Source organism: Psammomys obesus, unplaced genomic scaffold (genome assembly GCF_907164565.1).
Source record: "Psammomys obesus unplaced genomic scaffold, mPsaObe1.curated_primary_1811, whole genome shotgun sequence".
In the NCBI taxonomy this organism is placed as follows: Eukaryota; Metazoa; Chordata; class Mammalia; order Rodentia; family Muridae; genus Psammomys; species Psammomys obesus.
In genome coordinates, this window is record NW_026596095.1 from 25,875,382 (window position 1) to 25,899,414 (window position 24,033).

Sequence of the window (24,033 nt, forward strand, 5' to 3'; positions counted from 1 at the left end):
TTTGGGGTCTGAACTCAGGTTTTCAGGCTTGGTTTAAGGACCTGCCTGCTATACTTAAAGATAAACTTTCTAGCTTTAAATTGCAAATTGAAACCAGGACCTTATTTAAAATCAATTTTAAAAATTTATGCAGAGCTGGGTATAGTGGTACATGTCTTTAATCCCAGCACTTGGAAGGCAGAGGCAGGTGGACTCACTGAGTTCAGGGCCAGCCTGGTTTACAAAGTAACTCCCAGAACAGCCAGAGATAAGTAACAGAGAGACCCTCATCTCAAGGAGAAAAAAATGCAATGGGAATGTGCTTCCAACTATATTTTTCCTTGTGTTCCAAGTACTGTTTAGCAAAGAGTCTATCTCTGTATTCTGTGGTGTATTTTATATTATGTGCATATATGCACTTCCTTTTAAGTCTTTTTGAGGCAGGGCCTCTTTGTGGTGGCCCTGGCTGTCTAAAAACTTGTTATGTCTACCACACTGGCCATGAACTTGGTGTCTTTTGCAATTTTAGATCTTCTTTGCCAACACGTCTTTAAATGCTGCCTCTGCACTATAGATTTCCAGAATATCTATGATGATCTATCTTCCTTTGTGTAACTGTTTCTCTTTTTCCTAGACTTCATTCAAGAGTTCCTTTCTACCCATGTTTCAGTTTATGGGTTCCTTGATTTAACTGTATCTAACTGGCTGTTAAACTTGCCATTAAAATTAATACAACCATTATTTTGGCTGGAAAATTCAATCTGGGAATTTCTATTTGTTTACGTTTTAAGTCTGCATTGTTGCACTTTTATTATTTAAAGCTTCCATTCTGATTTTTTTTTTTTTTTTCAGATTGCTTTTCCTCTCTCTGGACACACAGTAAGTGACCTGTTTTCCTCGTGTGTGTGTGTGTGTGCGTGCGTGTGTTTTTGAGTGTGGATGATCATGATGCACATGTAGAGGCCAGAGGACAACCTCAAGTGTTGGTCCCTACCTTGCCTTGTTCAGGACAGTGTCTCTCTCCTAACTGCCAGGCACAGCAGCCTACTGTCGTCCATTTTGTTCCAGGTGCACTAGGATTATAGGTGCATGGTGCTAAGTCGGTTCTGGGATTTGAACTCGGGTCCTCACACTTGCCCAGTGAGCACTTTACTCAGCAAATACAACCTTATTAGCTCCCACTATCCCTACGTTATAGCAGTGGACAATAACTGTAGCATCTGGAGATTTGAGGTTGTCTCTTGGTTCTTATAAATTTAGTGTGTTGCCTTGTCAGTCGGTGTCTGGCTCTTCTTAGTATGCAGTAGACATTATATTTAAGAGCTCATTTATAGCGTTTGTTTCCTGATATACTCTTATCTTTTTTGGGTTCCTCTCTTAAAATGTTTTGCCCAATGAGGATGTTTATCCTCATTGTTGACAGGGCTAGAAATCCTAGCTGTTATCATCGTTTGTCTTTATGGGTGTTCCTAAGTGGAGTTTAATCTCTTGACCTCATTTGTCTTCTTAAAATTCTCTGTGTGTCTGTGTGTGACAGTGCATGTTTAGGTCAGATGTCGGCACTGGTAGTCTTCCTCAATCATCCCTTACCCTGTTTTTTGACACAGGATGGCTCACTGAACCTGACGTGTGCTAACTGGACAGGCTGTCTGGGAGCCAGCACCCAAAGAAAGACCTGCCAGTTTCCACCTTTCTCCACTGCCATACATGACATTTACATGGGTTCTGGGACCTGATGCTTGAGTGGCAAAGACTTTATCCACTGAACCATCATCCTATCCCTCATCTGTCTTCTACATTACAGCAAAAAATAACTGCAGAAGCATCTTTGTTGAGACTTTAAAATCAAACTTGGAAAGAAGCTTCTCTAAATTTAGATACAGCCATGGAAGAGATAATATAGCTGATGTTAGAGATACACAAATAAAATATAGCAACATTAATAGCATAAAGAAGAGCTTTGAATTAAGAACTGGCATTAAAGAAGTCTGCTCTTCCAAAGGACCAAGGTTCAATTCTCAGTACCCACATGGTACCTCAACTATCTACAACTCCATTTCCATAGATTCTGACACCTTCATACCAATGCAGAGAATAAAATTAAATAATATTTAAAGAAAGAACCTGAAAAACTCTAAACAATCCAACATCAAAAGGTCTTTTTTTCCTTACCATTTTCTGCCAATGGAGCTAGAACTTCAAAAATCATTTCTCGTTTATCATGTTCTATTTGTTTCTTGAACAGTTTTACCAGCTCTTCAGCAATGTTTGTACTAGCAAACTGTTCTTTACTCGACTCTGAAAAATAAAAAAGAATTTATAGTAAGCAAACAAAATTAAACCCAGAATTTTTTTCCTATTACTTTTGATACTCAGTCACTTTGTACTATCACTGAACACACAGCTCTTCATACACAGGAAACAATCAAATTGGCTTTTAATGCCCTTGAAACAGAAAATATCTAAAACTTTAGAGAAAATGTTCTGACCCAGTTACATTTGAGGCCATAAAATTAGTTCCCTGGCATAACGTATAGGTAGCTATAGCAACGATAAAGTCACTAAGTCATAAATTCATACTTTGAAGGCCTTCATGCAAAGGAGGAAATTGCTCGGAGCAGTATATTTTACATTGCTGAAGAAAAGATGACAATGTTGCATCGTTGGCACCACTTAAACTGAAATGCTTCTGCCCTGTTTCTGACACGACTCCTGAATTTTTGTTACTTGTTTTTGCAGTGTTAGAGATTAAACTTAAGGCCTTGGGCATGTATTCTATCACTAAGACACAAGCTCACAGGTAATATTCGAAAGCCAATTCACCGGTGTTCTTGAAGCCTCATCCTGTCCCCTTTAGCATGTCTAACCCTTCCCCTCCAGAAGTTCACTGTCAACCAGCATCTAAAAATCTAGATATAAAACACTCCCCTTTTCAGCTGCCATTCAATTTCATTTTTACACACAGCTTTCCTAATCACATCCTCTATCTCCACTGCCTCTACTTTTTGACTTACACAAGTCAGACGCATCCCTGAATGCTTATGGCTTTTTGTCATTAGGTCACCTATGTCTGCACATGCTTTTGGTCAAATGGAGTCAATGCAGCCACAACCTCCTGTTCAACTTTCTCAACCCTTGAAACCCTCGGGGCTCTCTGGGCCCAGTGAAAACACGGGAGGGATCAAGCTGGCCGCTTAACTTCCTTCCTATGAAGTCATGTCGCAGTTCTGCATATTCCTCAAGTTGAAGCATTTACAAGATTTAGAAATATAACCATGAAAGGAGTGTTTTTTTTACTTGTATGTAAAAATGAAATTGAATGACAGTTAAAGAGAGAAAGTGTCTGGAAAAAAAGGGAGAAAGACTTTAAAAAATATTTCCAGGGCAGTAAGATAGCTCAGTAGGTAAAAGCATTTGCCACACAAACCCGAGTTTGTTTGATATCTGGAACCTACAGTGGAAAGATTTACCAAAGTTGTCATCAGATCTCCACAGACAGACAGATACCTCTACTAGTTTAAGCTTTGAGTCAAACTGAAGTACTAAAAAGGTTCTGATTTATAGTGTACAAAGAACACTAACTTTTAGAAAAGCTAATAGTAAAGTCCAGGGGCCTTTTGTTTCATTATAAAATGGAAGATTAATAAATATATTTATGCTTTAACATTAGTTAAGGCAAAACACCAACGCCTTTCTGTAAACATTATGAATTATAAACATGGCTGTGGGAATGATTCATCCCAAAAGTTGGAAGGGGAAACAAGAGAGAGAAGGAAATACAGGAAATAGAGAAAAAGATGGAACAGAAAAAAGAGAGGAAGGGCTGAGGCAATCCACCCTTTTTGTTATTACAAAGAAATGTCTGCAGCGTTGGTCTTGTTCTACCTGTCTTCTTGTTTTCAAAGGTTCCTGAAATTTTGCTCTATAATACTCATACACAAATACACAGGAGCTTGGAAGAGGGCTCACTGGGTAAAGGCACTTGAGTTCAACCTGAGTTCAATCCCAGGGACCCACACTGCAGAAGGGCCAGAGCAGTTCCAGTAAGCGACCCTCTGCCTTCCACACTCAATCCGTGCTGCATGCACACAGGCGCACACCCTCTCAACATAAAACCTGTCACTTCTAGGAATTTTGTGAAAAGACAAGGAAGCACTTTAGTTTGCTAATGCTTTTAAGGGTCTATCAAATAATTTATTAAAAAATTATGTTTATTTTTTGTGTGTGTTGGTATGAGTAGAGCCACAGGCCTCTTGTCAAGTCTTACAAGCACTCTACTGGGCTATATACTTTGCAAAGCTCCTAAAATTTAAATCCTAATACATACAGCAATAATTAAAGAAGCAAAAGTCATAGTTGTAAACAAATTAATAAAAAGGTATAATTGGATTTTTTTCAACACTTAAGAAAGTATCTTGAATACTTAGAAGACTCACTAAAATAATTTAACTGGATCCCAGGTTCAGGAAGTAAATAGCCACTGTAGGAGCATTAATGAGTTAACAACACTTGTGACTTGTAGACTTACCGAGTTCTGCTAAGTTCCCAAATGCAACAAGACACATTTCTGTAAGAGCCGCATTATGGCAGTGGATGCCCAGTAATTTCACTAAGGTTGGGATAACGCCCATATTGATAAGCTGAGCTTGAAGGGAATCTGTGGAAACAGAAAGAGAAAATGGGAAGAAGGACTTGTATTTTCAAACAGAAAGCAGGCGTTACCTTCTGTAACTCAGTTCTTCTGGAATTACAATTAAGGCACATGAAGGCCATTCGTTTGCCAGTTTGGCTGTGAGCCTACCTTTAGGGGCTGAGCCATCTCTAGCCCAACTACACCCATTTGACTGACTTGAGTATTTAAATCACAGTAGTTGAGAAGACCTAAGTTTTTAATCTTTTCAATGATTAGCAGGAATTTAGAAATAAAATAATTGTTAAAATATTATCAAACCAATGTTTTTTTCTTCTAAATGGGGTCTTCATATAGCTTTAGTACATTTGATGATCAGGCTTTTAAGATCTATAAATATTAAAACACCACTGGCTTTAAATGAAAAGGTTAGAAACATCTGTGTAACAGCAACTCACAGAATATATGGAAAGCCTAAGGAAAACAGGAAGTTGAGAGACCAAGAATGAAGAGAAGAATTTTTAAAATACAGTTCCTTCATAATGAGAGAAAACAGCAGCAGTAGTCAAGTGGCTGGTTCTGGATATTTGGAAGCAGAGCGTTCTGTGATGATGGCTAGGAAAGAATGCAGTTTTAGCAAGGGGGAAAAGAATTACCTAAAGTATGTCTTTATCAGTTTTACTTAATTACAGTCAGGTCATCCGCATAAGGCAATGACTTGAGAGGTGAAGAAAGTGAAGTCAATGCTGCCATTGTTCAGTTTCTAAGGAACTAATTAGTTTTATGCCACTAAACATGCCTTGTATCTCCATAATGTTTCTTCACGGCAGTCATAATAAAACACGTGTAGCAAGGTTGAAGGTAAATTAGCCCTAATGAACACTGGGAGCAGCACCTCTTAGAAGAAGCTGAGAAGGAGATACCCCTGCGTTCACATGAGTAGTACTGACAACCATAGGTCTGAAGACAGTAGCGTCCTTTCCAAGGTGGGACCCCCTCACCTTAAAAATGATATGCTATCTAAAAGCTAACAATTCTCTCAAAAATTATTTAGTTATACATCTGGGAGGTAAAGACAAAATTGTTTCTTACAAAACACACTTTCTTCATAGCACAAATCCCTGATAGCCACTGATCCCTTTTTTACTCTCCACAGCTCTTAACCTGCAGATGAGGGTGTGCGTGGGTGGCTATCAGAAAAGAACACAAGTGCAGGGTTGAGCTTTTTCACACGCCAGCTCATCCCTTGCCTGGTGGTCTCTGCTGTTAATCTTTGTGGCTTTTAAAATGAGTTATGAAGAGATGGTCAAAGACTAATAATTGTCCCTGAAAACCAAGTAGGTAATTATGGCTAATGATCTGGTTTGATTATTGGGTCCTGACCGGAGAAAACAGGACGGCTACCCTTACAGTTCAAACAATCTAATGGAACTTTTCAAAACTGGCAGCGGTTTTGAAAAGTTATGAGGTTTATCCTAAATGAAGGAAACAAAGTTTATTCAATGAAATAATTTGCTTTTACAAATTTTAATGCAAAAAAAACTTTCCTGACTCTATCATGAAGCATTTAAATGAATGCTTTATGCTACCGAATACAGTGCGGTGTGTTACACAGGCTGAACACTTCCACTTCCAGTATGCTATTTGTAATGATCATGCACCAAGAACCTTTCCCAGTCAGTAGTCACTCTGCTTACTTACCAGTAGCATTGGTACAGGCAGACCGACCCAGCAACCTTTGCCCTTTAGCAGTACTATTTACTCATTCTCACTACCTTGTCACATACTGCAGAGCTGCTGAATACTAAATCTCAGGTAGGTAAGCGTGAGCACTAGCGCATGCATTGAGTGAGTCAAACTCTGCTTTCGACTGCTTACAGAAGCATCCCACACCCCCTCAGTACTGTCACTGAGCTTTGCAAACATCCAGCAGTGCAGGGGCACTGGAGGAGGGACAGTATTCGCAGAAGGTAACACAACAGGATGCTGCCGCTTAGAGGATGAGGCTCCTGACACTCTCCTAGCCTGGCATCTCTGTCACTTCCTTGGACTACTTTAAAAATGTCATCAATTTAGGTTTCAGGTAAAGAAGAAAAAAGTTAAGGTAGAGCTTAGGAAAGTCTTTAAAATACGAGTTGCAATAGGAACATCTGACTTATAGTAGGCTGTTAAGAAGACTAGCATAGCCAAATGGTATGAATCATCGGAATTTGCAAAAAAAATTGCTTTTTGAAAACATGTTTAAAAACTACTCAGGAGCCAAATAAATTATATACTCACATAAAACACACATACCACACACAAGAGAAAATGTACAGTTATGTAACTGGACTGACTCATTTGGACCAGTTGTGTCCATTCTTTTATATCTGCTTCTCTGATGCCAACTAAAAGCAACAATCATGTTCAGATGACTCTAAATTTTCTCACAGTGTACATAAATTCTCCTTGGATATTGAAGAGCCAGAGGAGAAAAAAAATGAACTTTAATAAGCAGATACTTTATGGATAGAGGTATCCTGGAACACTGTTGAAACCCTTCCAAAAAACTGCCAAAAAAAAAAAATTCTGTTTTATACAAATAACAGTATTTTCTTTTTCTTTTTCAATATGGTGATATGTGTGCTGATGGTGTGAAAAGAATGACTGGTAAAAACACTGGCACTCTGGCTGAACCCAGGCAGTGACACTAAAAAATAACTTCTGTATTTTTTCTGGTTACAATATTCACAGTAAAAATGATATATTATTCTCAGCAATATTATTTTTAAAACACTTTTCATAGATTGTTCACAGTAACAAGTAATGGGCTTATCACTTTAAAAATGTTATAGTAAATACTTAAATTTTAATTTCTATCACTATAAGCAGTGCTAGTAATAACTTAGACACACAATAAAAAATCTTAAAGATCTTTCATATTTTTAGGAATCTAAAAGGGCTCAGAGACCAAACATTTAAGAGTCACTGTCAAAGAAGTACCCATTTTTTTTTTTTTTTTTTTAAAGAGTTGAGAGTGTAAGGACGAAATCAGGGAGAAAAATTCTAAATTTTAATGAAGTAACTGTCAGACGTAATAAATACAGGTGGAAAAAAAAAAAAACCCCAGCAACAACAGAAAACATGCTACAAGTAAGTTTTGGTTCCAGATATTTTGATAGACATTACTTTAAATAAAGCGCCTTACTTTCTCGTTTGCTTATTTAATCAGGCTATGAGCCTAGGAGACTATTCCAGATTCAGTCTATTTCAATTAAGACTGTGTATGTTACCATTAAGTAAGTCTTCAATTAAGTAGGGATCTTATTTGTGTGGGATATTCTTACTGATAGAAGCAAATCACTCTGTCACTGGTACTTTTGGTTTGTCTAAAGGAAGCTTGTGAATGTTCTTCAACAGAGAACAGCTGACTTCCAGGCTATCATAAACCAAATCAAGAGCAAGACTTCTAAAGACCAACAGGAAGAAATTTGTAGAACCACAAGTAATTTGTATTTTCTGGACACAATGAACAGTTCGTGAAACAAGAATGAGACTATGACATTTGCCCTGAACAAACACCAACAACCCTAGATGAGCTTCTGTCAGAGGTCCTACAAACACAGAAACTCACACAGTGCAACCCAGAACCATACACAGCAAACACGTATGTGTGAGACAGTGTTCAGACAACACAACATCATAAATGTCTGAAGATTTTCTACAACTGCCCCTGACACACATCACAGACAAATACTAACCAAAGCACAAAACTACACTGTATCAAGATGACACAGGCCCTACATGATCTACAGGGGAGGAGGGGGAAAGGCACTGAGGGGGTGCAATACAGATGCATGTACAAAGAGAGAGAAGGCAATCAACGCATGCGCTGGTGTGAACACTTACCTACCTACACTTGAATGTCAATGGTTCCAAGTTCTTCAGGTCACATTCATGGAAACTCCAAAGAATGGAGATCTGGAGAGAAGATCTCAAGTTGAGGAACCTTTATCCCCCTGAATTTTAAGTTTAATGTTTAAAACACTGGTATAGACTAGAGGTGCATGAATGTATGCTGAAATACCAATAACTCAGTTATATTAATCAGTTACTAAAAACAGGTTTCTTACGTTTATAACATGTTTAGCATATTCCTAAGTCTTCTACAGACAATGCTAAAATATTATTAACCTTACTGGTTTAAGACTTAAAAAAACATAAAAAAAATAGCCAATTAGAAATACAAGTAGGATATTGCATTAAAACTCCAAACTAAAGTAAACAAACAGCACGTAGCTGGTACAGTGAAAACCAAAAAGCAGGAAAGTCTTGATGAAATGGACTATTACAAACTGGTTCAAAGACCATTTGGGCATAATAATAGAGACTGAAGACCCACCTGCGACTTAACGAAACATTAATAATAGAGACTGAAGACCCACCTGCATCCTCCATTCTAGGATATGAATATTAAAAATACTTTCAGGGATGCTGCATTCCAGACTTTAGGCTAGATTAAGCTCACTGATAGTGAAGTGAAAGCTAATGTAAGAAGTTACTGAGGATGAGTAGTGGTACCTGGCTACACAAATGCACTGTGCAAGTAAAGACTGACTTCCACTTTCCAAACAGAATCCTTCTGTTTATTGCCAGGAACAGAGATGTTTCTTTCACTGTAAGCCCAGTGCTGAGGGCAAAAAACTACAATTAAAATTTTTAAAAAATAAACCTCCAATCCATTATTTGAAGAGGTTTTTAAGAAACAAAACATACACATGTGTTTCACACTCAGAATGTCCCATTTATCCCCAGGTTATATATTTCAGTGACAAAAAGAAAAAAAGCAAAAGCAAAATTTGTTAGTCTTGAGAAATACTGGGACCTCAACCAATATACTCATGTTAAAAAGTTAATAGAGAATTCAAAGAAGTTCTTTCGGGGTTTGAAAATAGTCTCAACACAGCACAGTTTGTCTTTCATGAAAGTGTGGCTACGAGGCTCGTGGAAATCTTTGCCCACTCTGCAGGCTGCTGCTCTGTCCACACCACAGTGTCCTCTGCTTTGTGGGAAAGAGCTCCTCACTTTCATGAGGTCCCATTTATAACTGTTGACTTTCATATCTGTGCTAATGGTCCTTGCTCAGAAATTCTTTTCCCATACCGACACGTTCAGGCTAGTTCCTTCTTTCTCATCTATCAGGTTCAGTGTATCTGGTTTCATGTTGAGGTCTTTGGTCCTTTTGGAATTGAGTTTTGTGCAGGCTGGTAAGTTTGGATCTATTTCATTCTTCTACATGAGGACATCCAGATTGACCAGCACCATTTGTTGAAGATGCTGTTTTTCTTTTCTTTCTTTTTTTCTTTGAGACGGGTTTCTCTGTGTAGTCTTGGCTGTCCCAGAACTCATTCTCTAGACCAGGCTGGGACTCAAAGATCCATCTGCCTCTGCCTCCTGAGTGCTGGGATTAAAGGCATGCATCACTATGCCTAGCAAGACTTTCCTTTCTTTTCTTTTTCTTTTTTTAAGTGTGCATTTCTGGCTTCTTTATAAAAAAATCAGGTGACCATATGTGTCTAAATTTATGTCTGGGCCTGCAGTTCGATTCCACCATTCAACATGTCTGTTGTTATGCTGATACCATCCTGTTTTATTACTATACTGTGTAGTACAGCTTGAAATCCAGGATAGTGACACCTCCTGCATTTCTTTCATTTTTTCAGGATTGTTTTAGCTCTCCTATTCTTTTTTTTTTTTTTTTTTTTTTTTTTTTTGGTTTTCATACAAAGCTGAAAAAATGCCTTTTCAAGCTCTGTGAAGAACTGTGCTGGAATTTTGATGGGGAGTGCATTGAATCTGCAGGTTGCTTTTGGTTGGATGGCTATTTTTGCTGTATTAATACTACCAATCCATGGGCATGGGAGGTCTTCCTATCTTCTGATAACTTCTTCAGTGTTTTAAAAGTTTTTGTCATAAAAGCCTTTCACTTGCTTGGTTATAATTACCTCAAGTTACTTTCTATTATTTCAGGCTACTGTGAAAGGTGTTGTTTCCCTGATTTCTTTTGCAGTATGTTTGTGCTTTGTATATAGGAAAGCTACTGGCTTTTGTGATTTAGTTTTGTATCCAGCTATTTCACTTAACGTGTTAATCAGCTATAAGAGTTTTCCAGTGGACTCTTTAGTGTTGCTTATGTATACTAATATCTGCAAATAAAGGTACTTTGACTTCTCCTTTTCCAACTTATATCCCCTTGATCTCCTTTAGCTGTCTGCTCTAAAACTTTTAAGTACTATATTGACTACTATGGCGCGAATGGGCCACCTTCTTTCCGATTTTACTGGAATTGCTTTGAGTTTACCTCCTTTTAACTTGATGTTGGCTATGATTATAGGCTTGCTGTAAACTGCCTTTATTACACAGATAAATGTCCCTTGTATAAAAGTCTCCAGAAATTTTATCATGAAGGATTTTTATCAAATGCCTTTTCTGCATCCAATGAGTTCATGTGACTTTCGTCTCAGTGTATTTATATGGTAGATTGCATTCATCAATTTACCTGTTTATCTGTAGGATGTAACCTAATTGATCATAGTACACGATCATTTTGATATATTCTTAAATACAGTTTGCAAGCATTTTATTAAGAAATTTTGCATCTATGTTCATAAGGGAAATTGGTCTGTAATTCTCTTTATTTGGTCTGTGGCTTGCATATCATAGTAATTGTGGTCTCAGAAAACCAACTGGGCAATGTACCTCATGACTCTATTTTGAGCAATAATATGAGAAGTGCTGGTATTTTCTCTAAAAGTCTGGAAGAGTTCTGCACCAAAACCATCCGGCCCTAGTCTCTTTTTTTTTTTTTTCCTTCTCTTTAGTTAAAAGACCTTTAATTACTGCTTTTATTTCATCAGCAGTTACAGGTCTGTTTAAACTGATTATCAAATCATGGTTTAACTGTGGTAAGAGGTATGTACAGAGGAAATTATCCATTTCTTTTAGATTTTCCAATTTGGTCTTTAACTACGTCTTTGTAATTCTCTAGATTTCCTTGGTGTCTGTTGTTATGCCCCCTTTCTGTCTTGACCCATCTTTTGGTTTCCGTAGTGAGCTGTTCATAGTTCATGAGTGTGTAAGCTATTATGTCCTGCTTTAACCCATGGTAGTTGAGGCAGGATACAGAATGCGACTCCAATTTTCTTGCATCTGTCGACACTTGCTTTGTGGTAAAGTATGTGGTCAATTTTGGAAGTGCTGAGAGGACATATTCTTTTGTTTGGGTGAAATGTTGTTTACAGTACCAGTTAGCTCCAGCATGTTTATTTTTTGTTTCGATGACCTGTTTACTGGTGAGAGTTGGGTACTGAAGTCTCCCAGTATCAAGTGTGAATATCAATATGTTCTCAAAGCTGTAGTAATGTTTCTTTTATGAACTTAGGTGTCCCTGTGTTTGGAACATAGATGCTAAAAATTGGAATGTTTTCTTGGTGGATTTTTTCCCCCTTTGATGAATATGTAAAGTCCTTCCCTATCTCTTCTGGTTCGTTTTGGTTTTAAGTCTGTTTTGTCAGATATTAAGATGGCTCCAATTTGCTTCTTACATTCATTTTCTTGGAATATCTTTTACCAAGACTTTACCCCAAGGTAATGTCTATCATTGGTGCTAAGGTGTGTTTCTTGACTGCATAAGAAAGATGGATCTTGTTTTTGCATCCATTGTTAGTCTGTGTCTTTTTATTGGGGGAAGTCTGACCACTGATGTTGAAATTTATCAATAAGTAGGGTTTGTCAGTCCCTATTGTGCGGTTGTGGGCTGTGTGGGTTCTTCTGATTTGCTTCTTTTGGATTTATTCTTTGTGTTTTCTTAGGCATGGTTGACCTCTTTAGGTAGATCTTTTCCTTTTAGTCTCTTCTGTAGGGCTAGGTTTGCAGATATTGTTTAAATGGCTTTAACACGGAATGTCTTATTTTCTACATATATGGTGATTCAAAGTATCTGGGCTGGCATTGTAGTCTCTTAGAGCCTATATCATACATCTGTCTAGGCCCTTCTGGCTTTTAGAGACTCCACTGCCAACTCAGGTGTTATTCTAATAGGTCTGCCTTTATATGTTGTCTTTTTCTTGATGCTTTTAATTTTTTTATTTGTTCCATAAGTTTAGTGTTTTGAACATTATGTGCTGAGGGTACTTCCTTTTTGGTCTACTATTATTTTCCTCCCTATGCTTACTAAATCTTGATAGGCATTTCCTTCTTTAGGTTAGGAATTTTTTCTTCACAATTTTGTTAAAAATATTTTCTGTGCTTTTGACCTATGTTTCTTTTCCTTCCACTATTTCTGTTATTTTCAGATTTGGTCTTTTCATAGGATCCCAGATTTCCTGGATGTTTTTTGTGCCATGTGTGTTTTAGATTTAACATTTTCTTTGATAGAGATGTCCATTTCTTCTATTGTTTCTTCAAGGCCCAAGAATCTGTCTTCTATCACCTGTATTTTGTTGGTAAGGCTTACCTCTGAGGTTCCTGTTCATTTTTCATTTCCACATTTCCCAAAGTTTGGGTGTTCTTTATTGATTCTATTTCCACTTTCAGGTCTTGAAGGGTCTTATCTCCTTTCACTGTTTGTGATTTTATAAGATTTTTTAAAAGTGTTTTTTCATTTCCTCTTAAAGGACCTCTATCTTATTCATAAAGCCTATTTTAAAGTCTTTTTATTGTGCTTCAGCTATGCTGCAGTACTCAGCCTGATGTGGTGGGGTTGTTGGGCTCTAGTGGAGGCATATCATCCTGGCTGTTATTGTGTTTTTATGCTGGCATCCAGGTTTGGAAACATTGTAATTCTAGGTGCCGATATATGGTCTTATCTTTGTTGAGTGGGGATTTTGTCCCTTGGTTTCTGTTGTGGTCTCTGGCTCTTGTGAGGGGGTGGTAGTTATGTGTTGCTTGGTATGGAATCCCTCTGGGATCCTGGCAGGTGTGGCCACGGGGGTTCCTGGTAACATGTGTTTCCGGGTGTTGGGTGGTGAGATATATGAGTAGGGATGTGCTAGGAGGAGGGAGGAAGCAGGCATTCCACCAGGATCTAATGGTCTTCTGGGAATGGGATAGGAATAAGGAGAAGCCACAGCAGAAAGTCTGATGCTGAGCTGGGTTATGAGAATGGGGGATGGGAAGGAAAGAAAGGAGAGATGAACAGCTGCAGGCAGCTTACCTGCTTTTCTGACCAAACTGGCCTGCGGGTTCCCAGGGAGTGTCTGGTGGAATAGGGGAGTGGGATAAAGCAGTGAGTGGGGTGAAGGAAGTCTGAAGGGAAAGATCTGTGTGATCTATTGGAAATGGGAGTCACAAAGGGAAGCCACAGCAGGTGATGTGCTGTAGAGGTGGGGATGAGACCAGGAGAATTATACTCAGTAGATGAAAGAAGAAGTGAAGATCTGATGTTAGCCTGCCTGCTTCCTTGAGTGTAGTGGCCTGGGCCTTCCCATAGTCAGGGAATGCAGCCAAGTGGTCTGCACAGAGCTAGGGATCAGACTGAGGGATTGTATTTGGAGGAGCTGGGGCAGAGGGGATAAAGCAATGAGTGAGTCTGGGAAGGGGAAGATCTGTATATTCACTGAAGATGGAGCTGGGGGAGGAGGAGAGGCCACAGCATGTGGTCTGCTGCAGAGCTGGAAATAAGGCTGGACAGTGGGAGTGGATTTGGAGGAGCTGAGGGAGAGGTGAGGAGCTGTAGCTAGCCTACCTGCTTCCTTGGCTGGAGTTCTGAGCAGCCTTCCCTTCCCAAGGAACTGTTTGTTTGTTTGTTTTCCTTCTAATTGCTTAATCCCATTTATTATTAATTAAAAGCCCAATTTGGGAATTCTTAATATTTTTTAGAAGACTGTGGCAGGCTGTCAGAAAACCAACACTGCCACTCAAAAGTTTCACAATGATGAAAATCTTGAAAATAATATTCACTGTTCTTGATTAACCACCTTAAATCCAGACTTTAGGCAAATACAGAAAAACAAAACAACAGAAAACAAAACAGGTTAGAAAATACAAAGCCAGTGTTTGTTCCTCCACTGTGCTTAGTTAACAGTACATGCAGCTAACACTACAGCGCTAAATAACCAGTCATAACTTCACCGGGAACCTAGGCACTGACAGTAAAGTATGATTTCAGTGATACAACACCAAATTTTAAGTATGAGGCTATTAAAATCACTGACAAAGTAGCTCAACCATTTCATTTTACTAAGATAAAATTTAAATTTTTTTGTACTTAGAAGTTGATGCTAAAGAAGGTAAAGCTAAGTAATTATGGCAACACTGGGCCATAATGAGATTAAGAACAAAACATTTGTAAGTAAAAAGACATTTGTAGCAGAACTGCATTAATTCTATCTCATTCAGCAAAGGGATCCAAAAGCTCCCATGCACAGGAAGTAAAAAAAATTTTAACAACAAAAACAATATCTAGGAGGCAGTTAATAAAGTACAGCAGTTAGCAAAGCATAAAGAATAAATATCCCAACAAAATCAGCTGCACTTTCACTGACTACACTCGGACATCTCAACTCGACAGACTGGGATTTAAAAGATGTTATACGGCCCATGTCTTTACAAACATAGAAAATGTTTAGAGAATACATTTAATGTAGTATATTGAAAGATACAGTTTTACTTTTTTCAGCTTTCCCCCCTACATTTATATATATATAAAAGAAAAGAAAAGAAAAGAAAAGAAAAGAAAAGAAAAAATGAGCATGTAGAAAATACATAAAAGCACCAAGTTATCTTAATTACACTTTGGATGTAACTTTGCCTCACATGACGTAAACATTTTCCTAAATATCTAATAGTTAAGGAAAGGCTCCTGTGTGTTGTGATTGTTAGTATTTAGGCAGTCTGCTTCTGGGTTGCCTAGCAACCTATAGTGTCATGTGTTGCCTGGCAGGCATGGTTCAACTGCTCCATAAAAGGACCATCCTGCCACACTGTCATTCTCTTATCTTTCTCACTGTCACTCTCTTGCTCTCCCCTCTCTCTGTCGGGGCACCCCCCCCCCCAGCATGTCTCCCCCCTTTCCTCTCTCTCTCCATCTCCATCCAATAAACCTCACTGGATTTAAGATTGGTTGTGTGCAAAGTATTTTTATATAAATACTAACAGTGATCAAAGAACACCAAAACACAACTTGGATAAACACAACTTGGGACAGAATATGTTTTAGTCAGTATCATTCCTTATTTTCTCTTACTTCTATTTTAAATGTGAAGAAAAAGAAGCTAATCCAAGTAAGTAGGTTAGATTCACTAAGGAAAACAACTTTATGATAAAATAAATTGCTTTTGTTGGTGGGGGGTAGGGGAAGGTTTGTTTATTATATGTCCTTAGCACAGTTCATCACTGATAGAAGCTAAGGAAATTGAACAGGGACTTGGAGGCAGAAATTGAAACAGAAACCACAGAGGAATGATGCTTACTGGCTTGCTCAGCTTACTTTTTCATAAAACCCCAGCCCACATGCCCAGGAATGATACCCCCACATCAATCATTAATATAATGATATAATATAACTTCACGTAATCATCATGTGCCTAAAAAACAAACCTTACAAAAGGTTTGACTCTAGTTGGAGTCAAGCTGATAAAACCTAACAGGCACACTCCAAGAACAATGCTTAGTTCATTGCTCTGTACTCTTGGACTACAACGGATCCTATATATACACATTTATCATACACACATAGCACTTGGACAAGTATGATAAATGTCTTCTTTTAAAAATGCAAAATAAGTACAGCTGCTATGATTAAAGCCATGTAAAACTGAAGAAATTCTTTGTTTATAGAATTTTCTTTTATTTAAATTTTTTCCATACAGTATGTTTTGATCTTTCGTATCTCCAAACTCCTCCTAGACCCCACCTCCCTGTGCACCCAACTCTATGTTCTTTTTCTCTCAAAACAAAAATGTTAAATGAAACCTACAGAAGCACAAGTGGTAGCTAAAATTTCATGTGTAATGACCTTGATATTTTTAAACATGTCTCTGTGTGTGTGTGTGTGTGTGTGTGTGTGTGTACGCGCGCGCGCACCCACCGTGCAAGTGTGAGGTCAGAGGGCATTATTGGGAGTTGTTTCTTTCCTGTCACATTTTGGGATCCAGAGATCAGGTGAGGGATAGATTTTCTTGTATCTCAAGGAAGCCTACCTTCAGCAAATGGCACCACCACAGCTATCGGAGACTGTCAGTGCTAGTGCTCAGTGAAGGCGTATATTCAAATATACAGCTAGGGCACACACAAGGCCACATGAAGAGAGCCACTGACTGTGTAATAATACACGAGAAGAAGCCTATTCTTGGTAGCATGTTTATTACCTTCATTTTATAACAGTTTGCATTTTAAGAAATGTAGCCTTTACTGCTTATCACCATTTAGAACTTTGTTTCAAAGTTGTTAACAATCTTCCCCTTCTATTTTGCGTCTCTAGCACAACCGTATTAATAAAAATATTAAGCCAGTAATGGTGGTACACACCATTAATCCTAATACCAGTGAGAAAGAGGCAGTGGATCTCTGTGAGTCTGAAGACAGCTTAGTCCATAGAGAAAGTTTCAGGCCAACCAGGCTTCATAATGAGACCCTGTTGAAAAATTCAACCAGCTAACCAAGAGAAAAATGTTAAACCTTTAAGCAGAGTTTCTATTACTTGCTGGTTTGACATGCCTATTTGTAGCTGACAAGGGTGAGCGTGAACTGACAGGTTCCCACACAATGTGTTATTCTGATCTCTAAGTGGTTTACTTAAGATTATGTTTGTAGTTTCCAGGTACACATATACAGACTTCCTAAGTTCGCGGATACCATGGGAAATGGTACTTGTTCTTTGTATGCAGCGTCCTTCCCTGCTCCTTATCCAGATAGAGAATATCTACTAACACAACAATAAAGAATTTACTGTGTTTCAAACACATAATGAAGGATTGCTGCTTTTAGACAGCACAGTTTTCCTTCAACTACTGATTTTATTAATCAAAACTTTCAGTAAAATTAAGGTATCTGGTATCTGGATACTATACAACCCGAGGAACTATGTACCCAAACACTGTACTACAGATAGTCTGACTTCAAATGGTTGATTTAAGATCCCTGACTCACGATGGCAAAGAAGTGGTATGGATTCAGGAGGAACTAGCAGCACCTGACATTTTGGTTTCTGCCTAGGCAGCATGTCTGTCTTGTGATGCCAGCTTGAGAAGCAGAGGGCCACATTTCTCTATCAGCTACGCGGTCATGGTGAAGTAAGTGGTACTTCAAGGCGCTCGACACACTATTCAGGAGACAGGTGTACTGTGCGTCATGCCCACATACGCTGTTGTCGGGTGTATGACGGACTGGCTGTGACAGAGTCAGGGAACGCCTGTGCTAACAGCTGGACAGTGGAGCAAACATGCTCTGTGTTCTGAAGCTGCAGTGGTTTAGCAAGTCTTAACACACCAGGAACGGCTTCTTTTCTTTCTGCTACCTTCAGATGTGGGTGTGGAACTCTCGGCTCCTTCTCTAGCACAATGACGCCAGTGTGGTCCCTGCCATGATGGTAACAGACTAAATTTCTGAAATTGTTAAGCCAGCCTCAATTAAATTAAACTCTTTCTTCTATAAGAATTAACCATGATCATGCTGTCTCTTCACAGCAGCAGAGCAGTGATGAAGACAATAACTTCAGATTTTTGTTTTGGTCTTTTTTTCTTTCTTTCTTTCTTTCTTTCTTTCTTTCTTTCTTTCTTTCTTTCTTTCTTCCTTCCTTCCTTCCTTCCTTCCTTCCTTCCTTCCTTCCTTCCTTCCTTCCTTCCTTTCTTTCTTTCTTTCTTTTTTTTTTTTAATGAGTCCAAGGGTCACTCTTCAGCACTGGCTGGCCTGCAGTTTGCTATACAGACAAAGCTAACTCACAAAGATCTACTTGCCTTTGCCTCCTAAGTCAGTATTTTTAGTAGTTACGTAGCATTTCATTACATGAGAATTATCAACTTTTTTGGCCACCCTCCCAATTTTGTCATCGTATTAACAATATTACAATAAAATCTTTTCTATGCAAAAAACAAAACAAAAAAACAAAACAAAAGAAAAAAACACCAGGAATAAAAATCTTCAAAAAATTAACACTATAAAATATCTATAATTAAAAATCTGAGCCACTCAGTTAAAACTCGAGTTGTATCCAGTTACAGGACGCTTACCACATTTGCTCAAGCTGAATGCCAAATCCTTAACAAGCTTTTCTACCAAATCAATATTCAGGTTACCCTGCAGGGCTAAACAATTCTGAGTGTTGTTTGCCACATTAAAAAATGAGTATGATTTTTAAAAAATTTAATGACTTTTAGTAAATAAATTTATTTCTGTCACCTTCAAATATGATTTTATAATTATCACTCTAACATTTTTGGCTCAGCAGTATCCTTTTTATAAGCCAGACACTGTACTATAAAAAATCTTAATTGCTTCATCAATGGGTAAAAATAGGAATAGCTCATAGCTTAAAAGCATAGTCCTAAGCTAGTCTAAACTTTTAAAAATATATTTATTATTTATACAGCATTCTGCCTGCACACCAGAAGGGGGCACCATATAACAGGACAGATGTTTATGAGCCACTCAGAACCTTTGGAAGAGCAACCAGTGTTCTCAGCCTCAGAGCCATCTCTCCAGACCTTTAAATTATTTACTTTACATTTTACATGCCAGAAAGAGGGCATCACATCCCAGTATAGATGGTGGTAAGCCACCATGTGGTCGCTGGGAACTGAACTCAGAACTTCTAGAAGAACAGACAGTGCTCTTAACCACTGAGCCATTTCTCCAGGCCTAGTCTAAATTTTTAAACTAATAAACTTCCAGTTGTGTATATAGTTTACCAAGTGGTACAGAAATGTTTCCGTCGAGCAAATACATTCATAGCACATACACCCTCTTGTGTGTAGGAAACTGCTTTGTCCTGTATTGAACTTAAAACCTTAACATAGTGACAGTGTCAGGACAGACGCAAGTATCCGAATGAATATACTGCAGTGTCAATGCACTTTAGAACACAATTCAGATAGAAATGCTTTCATGAGAAGGCCTGTGTCAAGAGTTCTTTGTGATCTGTTTCAATACTATCTTATCTGAAATTTAAAAAAATGTAGCTAAACATTTCTTAACTGTGCATAACGATTATATATATTATTGGACTCAAAGAAACATCCCCTCCCCCCCGATGGAGCAAAAGGGATGTGTTTATTACTTATATTCTCCTCACACATTAGCACAGAGGTATGTACTAAAGTTGAATGGAAAAAACACATCTAAAAAGAAACTTCCATTAAGTGCTGATACAGAGTACTTCCTGTGTTTTTCGGGTCTTAGTGACTCATCTGGTTGCTGGGTACATAAGATCAATCCTAACTGTTCTCATGTTACTGAAGAGTTTCTAATATTTAAGTCTTTGAACAGAAATTTTAAGTAAAACATGAGCACAAAAATAAAGATGCTTAATTGTAATGCAAAAAAAAAAAAAAAAAAAGGATCAGAACATAAATTATCAGAATCACTTCAAAGGGTGCTCAATACACAGGAAGAAGGGATGACAAGTGTGACCTTTGCCATGTCCCTTGAATAGTCTGATAATAACTTTTGTTTATCTACTAAGTTTTATTTTGTTTTCTATTAAGTTTTGAAAGAAGCATTTCTCCACGGCTTTTGGAACAGCATCATTTGCCCAACAATTTTACAAAAAAAAAAAAAAAAAAAAAATTTAATATAGCTTCCCCAGCATCTAAGTTATTTGTCAAGCGTATTTCCCACGAGGGCAGAAATACACACAACAGGCATGCACTCTGCATATTAACCCCACCTCGGTACACTTCTGCTATACACCATGACACTCTATGATATGATAATGGTATCATGGTTTGGAGGTTCCTTCAGCATTTGGTGTGTGTCTGAGCGGAGGTCAGAGGCTGCCTGGAGGACATCTTCCTCAGTCATGCTCCACCTTACCTTTTCAGACAAGGTCCCTCATTAAACCAGGAGCTCCCCCTTTCAGTGAGGCAGACTGGCCACTGACCCTCAAGATCTGTTGGTCTCTCCTCTTAATGTCAGTTCTGAGGCTCCAAACTCAGGTCACTGCACTTTCGTGGCCAGCACTTGAGCGACCAACAAAGCCACTTCTCTTGCTCTCATATTTTTTACATACATTTTAAAGCAGCATCCTCAAAAGACAAAATTTCTAGTTTAGATGCATAAAGATGTCTATCATATCCAAGGCTGAGGCTTCTTTTGGGGCCCTGCAAGATGTTCTCCCACTTGCATTTTTCTATCTTCTTGAGGGGATTCTCAAATGAAGTTAAAAAAAAAAAAAAAGCAGCAACATGAGCAACTGTAATGTAATCTCTTAATGTCATTCACTTACCTAGGTATCATAGCTAAACTAAAAACTGAATTTTTCCCAGACTGTTCTATTTCTAGTCATGTTTAGGATCCTTCAAAAAGGATTCAGTGAAGGTGAAAGAAAATAGGAATCACTGATTACATTAAAAACTACCAAAATTTTTCTTTAAGCTCATTTGGTATAAAAACATTACTACATATTCAATATACAACTGCGAAATTTAAAACCACAGAAAGACCTCTTAAATGCCAAGGAGATTCTGGAACTGGAGCATTTCATTCACATAATATTTTACATAGACAAGAAGAAATGAGCCATGTTTAAAACATAAAAGCATTATGGAAACCTGCTATCACTGCACAGATGAAGGCTCCTGTATTAAATAGTCACAGGCTATGTGAAAGTTATGTCATTTGTTGCTAGGTCCTACAAATGTCTTATAGGAAAAACAAACTGCTTTAAAGACTAATTTCTAAAATGAGCTATTTACACTTACTTTGAACTCTGTTATTCTAAAGCTCAGCTTGATTAAAGAATTTTTATTCTTCCAAGTAAATATAGTAACTAATTTTCCATTTAAAAATAATGTTTGTTTAAAAATACTCCTGGTATTTAAAGTCATAAACATGAGCCTACTTTAACATTGTTTCTTTATAAAATGTTCACAGCAAGGAAATGTAAACTACACCATACATTTGATTTTTACATTTAGGTACTAACACGGACAACCTTCAAAGCCTAGTTCCAGTTCTGTACTTTGGACCATTGTGTAATTTTCCAACACTGTAAACTTTATTCTTGTTTTTATGCGTCACTTGTGAATTTGTTCAGTTTTCAAATATCTGTTGTATATATTATAGTGAAAATGATTTTAAAATTTCCCCCATAGATAAAGCAAGTTTTCAGGTTTGTTTACCATTCTCATTGCTATAGTTCATCAGCATGCCACAAAAGACAGTCAAGAGCTTCTCATTGGCGGGATCTCTTATACTGCACAGCGACCTTAAATGGTCAATTACAATCTGTGCACCACCTGCTTGGTCAACTGCACTTCTGCCCTCATCTGTAAAACAAAGAGTTAAATTAAAAATAAAATAAAAAATAAACGTACCTTACAATTTCAAATACAAAACATAACACTGTTTGCTACTCTTTCTTTAATAAACTGAAAATAAACCTGAGCAGGGTGACTAAATGTCTTGTTGAAAACCAAACAAAGGGAAACAAAACAAAACAAATAAACATGAACATGGGAGTGGGATGGGGCATAGAGACAATCATTGTTTAAGAGGAAAAGAAAGAGCATCCTCACTGGTACAAAACGGGAGCTTAAAGAACTTCGGAGTGTTTTACGGTGAGAAACTTTACACACACACACACACACACACACACACACACACACACACACCCCTTTTCACAATGAAACTGTTAGAGTTTTTAAAAAGCATGATATTTTCTTCTGCAGAGACAGGGTTCATGAGGAATACAACCCAGGGCCTCACACATACTAGGCAAGTGTCCTATCACTGGGCCATGTCCACAGCTTCCTAAGTAGTATTAATTGGATAGCCTTAACTTGAAAAAACAATAAATCTATCTTTCTATGAGTGTTTTTCAAAGCCTGTTGTCAAAGAAAAGTGGGTGGGACACAGTATAATCTAGGTTACAATATACAAGTACTAAATACTAGTACTAGGGTCTACAGCTTTTTTCTATCATCCACAAACATTCTTTTCACTCTTGCTTTGTGCTTTATTTTTCCTTATCCTTCTCTTCTAGCTTACACCATTATATTTTAACTCCTAAGTGAAGGTCAAGTGATGACCAAACATACTTGTGAACCTATAATGCATAAAAGAAATGCCATTCAGCTACTGAAATGTGCAAAATGCTTTAGAATACTTTCTAACCTGTGAACACAGGAATGGAAGGAGTTAAAAGGCTATGTACCTGAACTCTTCAGACAGAAAGGCAGTCTATAAATAGTGCTGTCCAACGGAATCATGAAGGTAACATAGGAAAGCCACATGTGTGATATAGATTTATCAGAGGCCACATTAAAGAGTAAAATAAGACAAGGAATACATTTTTAATATGATTTTATTCAACCAAATGTCTAAAATATCATCATCCTAAACTGAAATCAACATTATTAGTAACGCATTTGTTTATAACAGATCTTCAAAACACAAGTGTATTTTACCCTAGAAATAATTCTTAACTCAAACTAAACACATTTCAATGATTCAAGAGCCGAAATGGCAACTGGATGTCAGTTCAGCTACAGGAACGTAATGGAAGGATCAGCACAAGAACCACCTCAGAAAGGAACTGTAACCATGAAGTTATTAAATAAGAGATTTTTAGTTTTCTCTTAACCGAACCACTGGACTAAAGCTCTATATTATACGTGATGCTCAATTATTTGGCTGTATGAAACTTAATACATCATTTCTTTTGTTATAGGCATATACACACTAGCTTCTTAATTAAAACTGAGGACACAAGCTAAAATGAAAACTAATTTCATACCATTTCCTAAGAGTTATACTGTTGTACAGATGCACAATGATGCCCTATGCTAAACAATTAAGACTACAGAAAATTCTGTGCCTGCAGGGTAGTTACCCTAAGAGAAACTGGCTTCGAATATATTGTTAGAAATTTAAGTTTTAGGGTTAGGGAAATTGGTCAGTGGATAAAATACTCACCATGCAGTTTGAGGCCTGGATTTAGATTCCCCAGGACCCACATAAACATCAGATGGGCAGAGCAGACCACCTGTAATTCCAGCACTCAGAAGGTAGGGGCAGGGGATTCCCCAGGACAAACTGGCTACTACCTGCACTAGCCATGCAGGTCAGCTCTGGGGTCAAGCAAGAGATCCTGCCTTAGTGAGTAAGGGAGAGAGGAATAGGGGGAGATTCCCAACACATACCTCAGGCCTCCCCATGAACACATTATATAGCTACACATAGACACACACACACACACACACACACACACACACACACACACACACACA

At 37.9% G+C, this 24,033-nt stretch overlaps 1 protein-coding gene across 1 annotated transcript in view; it reads right to left on the bottom strand.

Moving 5' to 3' along the window:
* Rap1gds1 (Rap1 GTPase-GDP dissociation stimulator 1) overlaps nt 1–24,033 on the bottom strand; it is a 102,257-nt gene that overhangs the window by 20,767 nt on the left and 57,457 nt on the right. The window contains exons 5-7 of the mRNA XM_055628087.1: nt 21,925–22,071; nt 4,508–4,636; nt 2,152–2,277 (exon numbers count right to left, since the gene is read on the bottom strand). Of these exons, the coding sequence (XP_055484062.1) occupies nt 2,152–2,277; nt 4,508–4,636; nt 21,925–22,071 (402 nt within the window). The remainder of the gene's footprint in view (nt 1–2,151; nt 2,278–4,507; nt 4,637–21,924; nt 22,072–24,033) is intronic.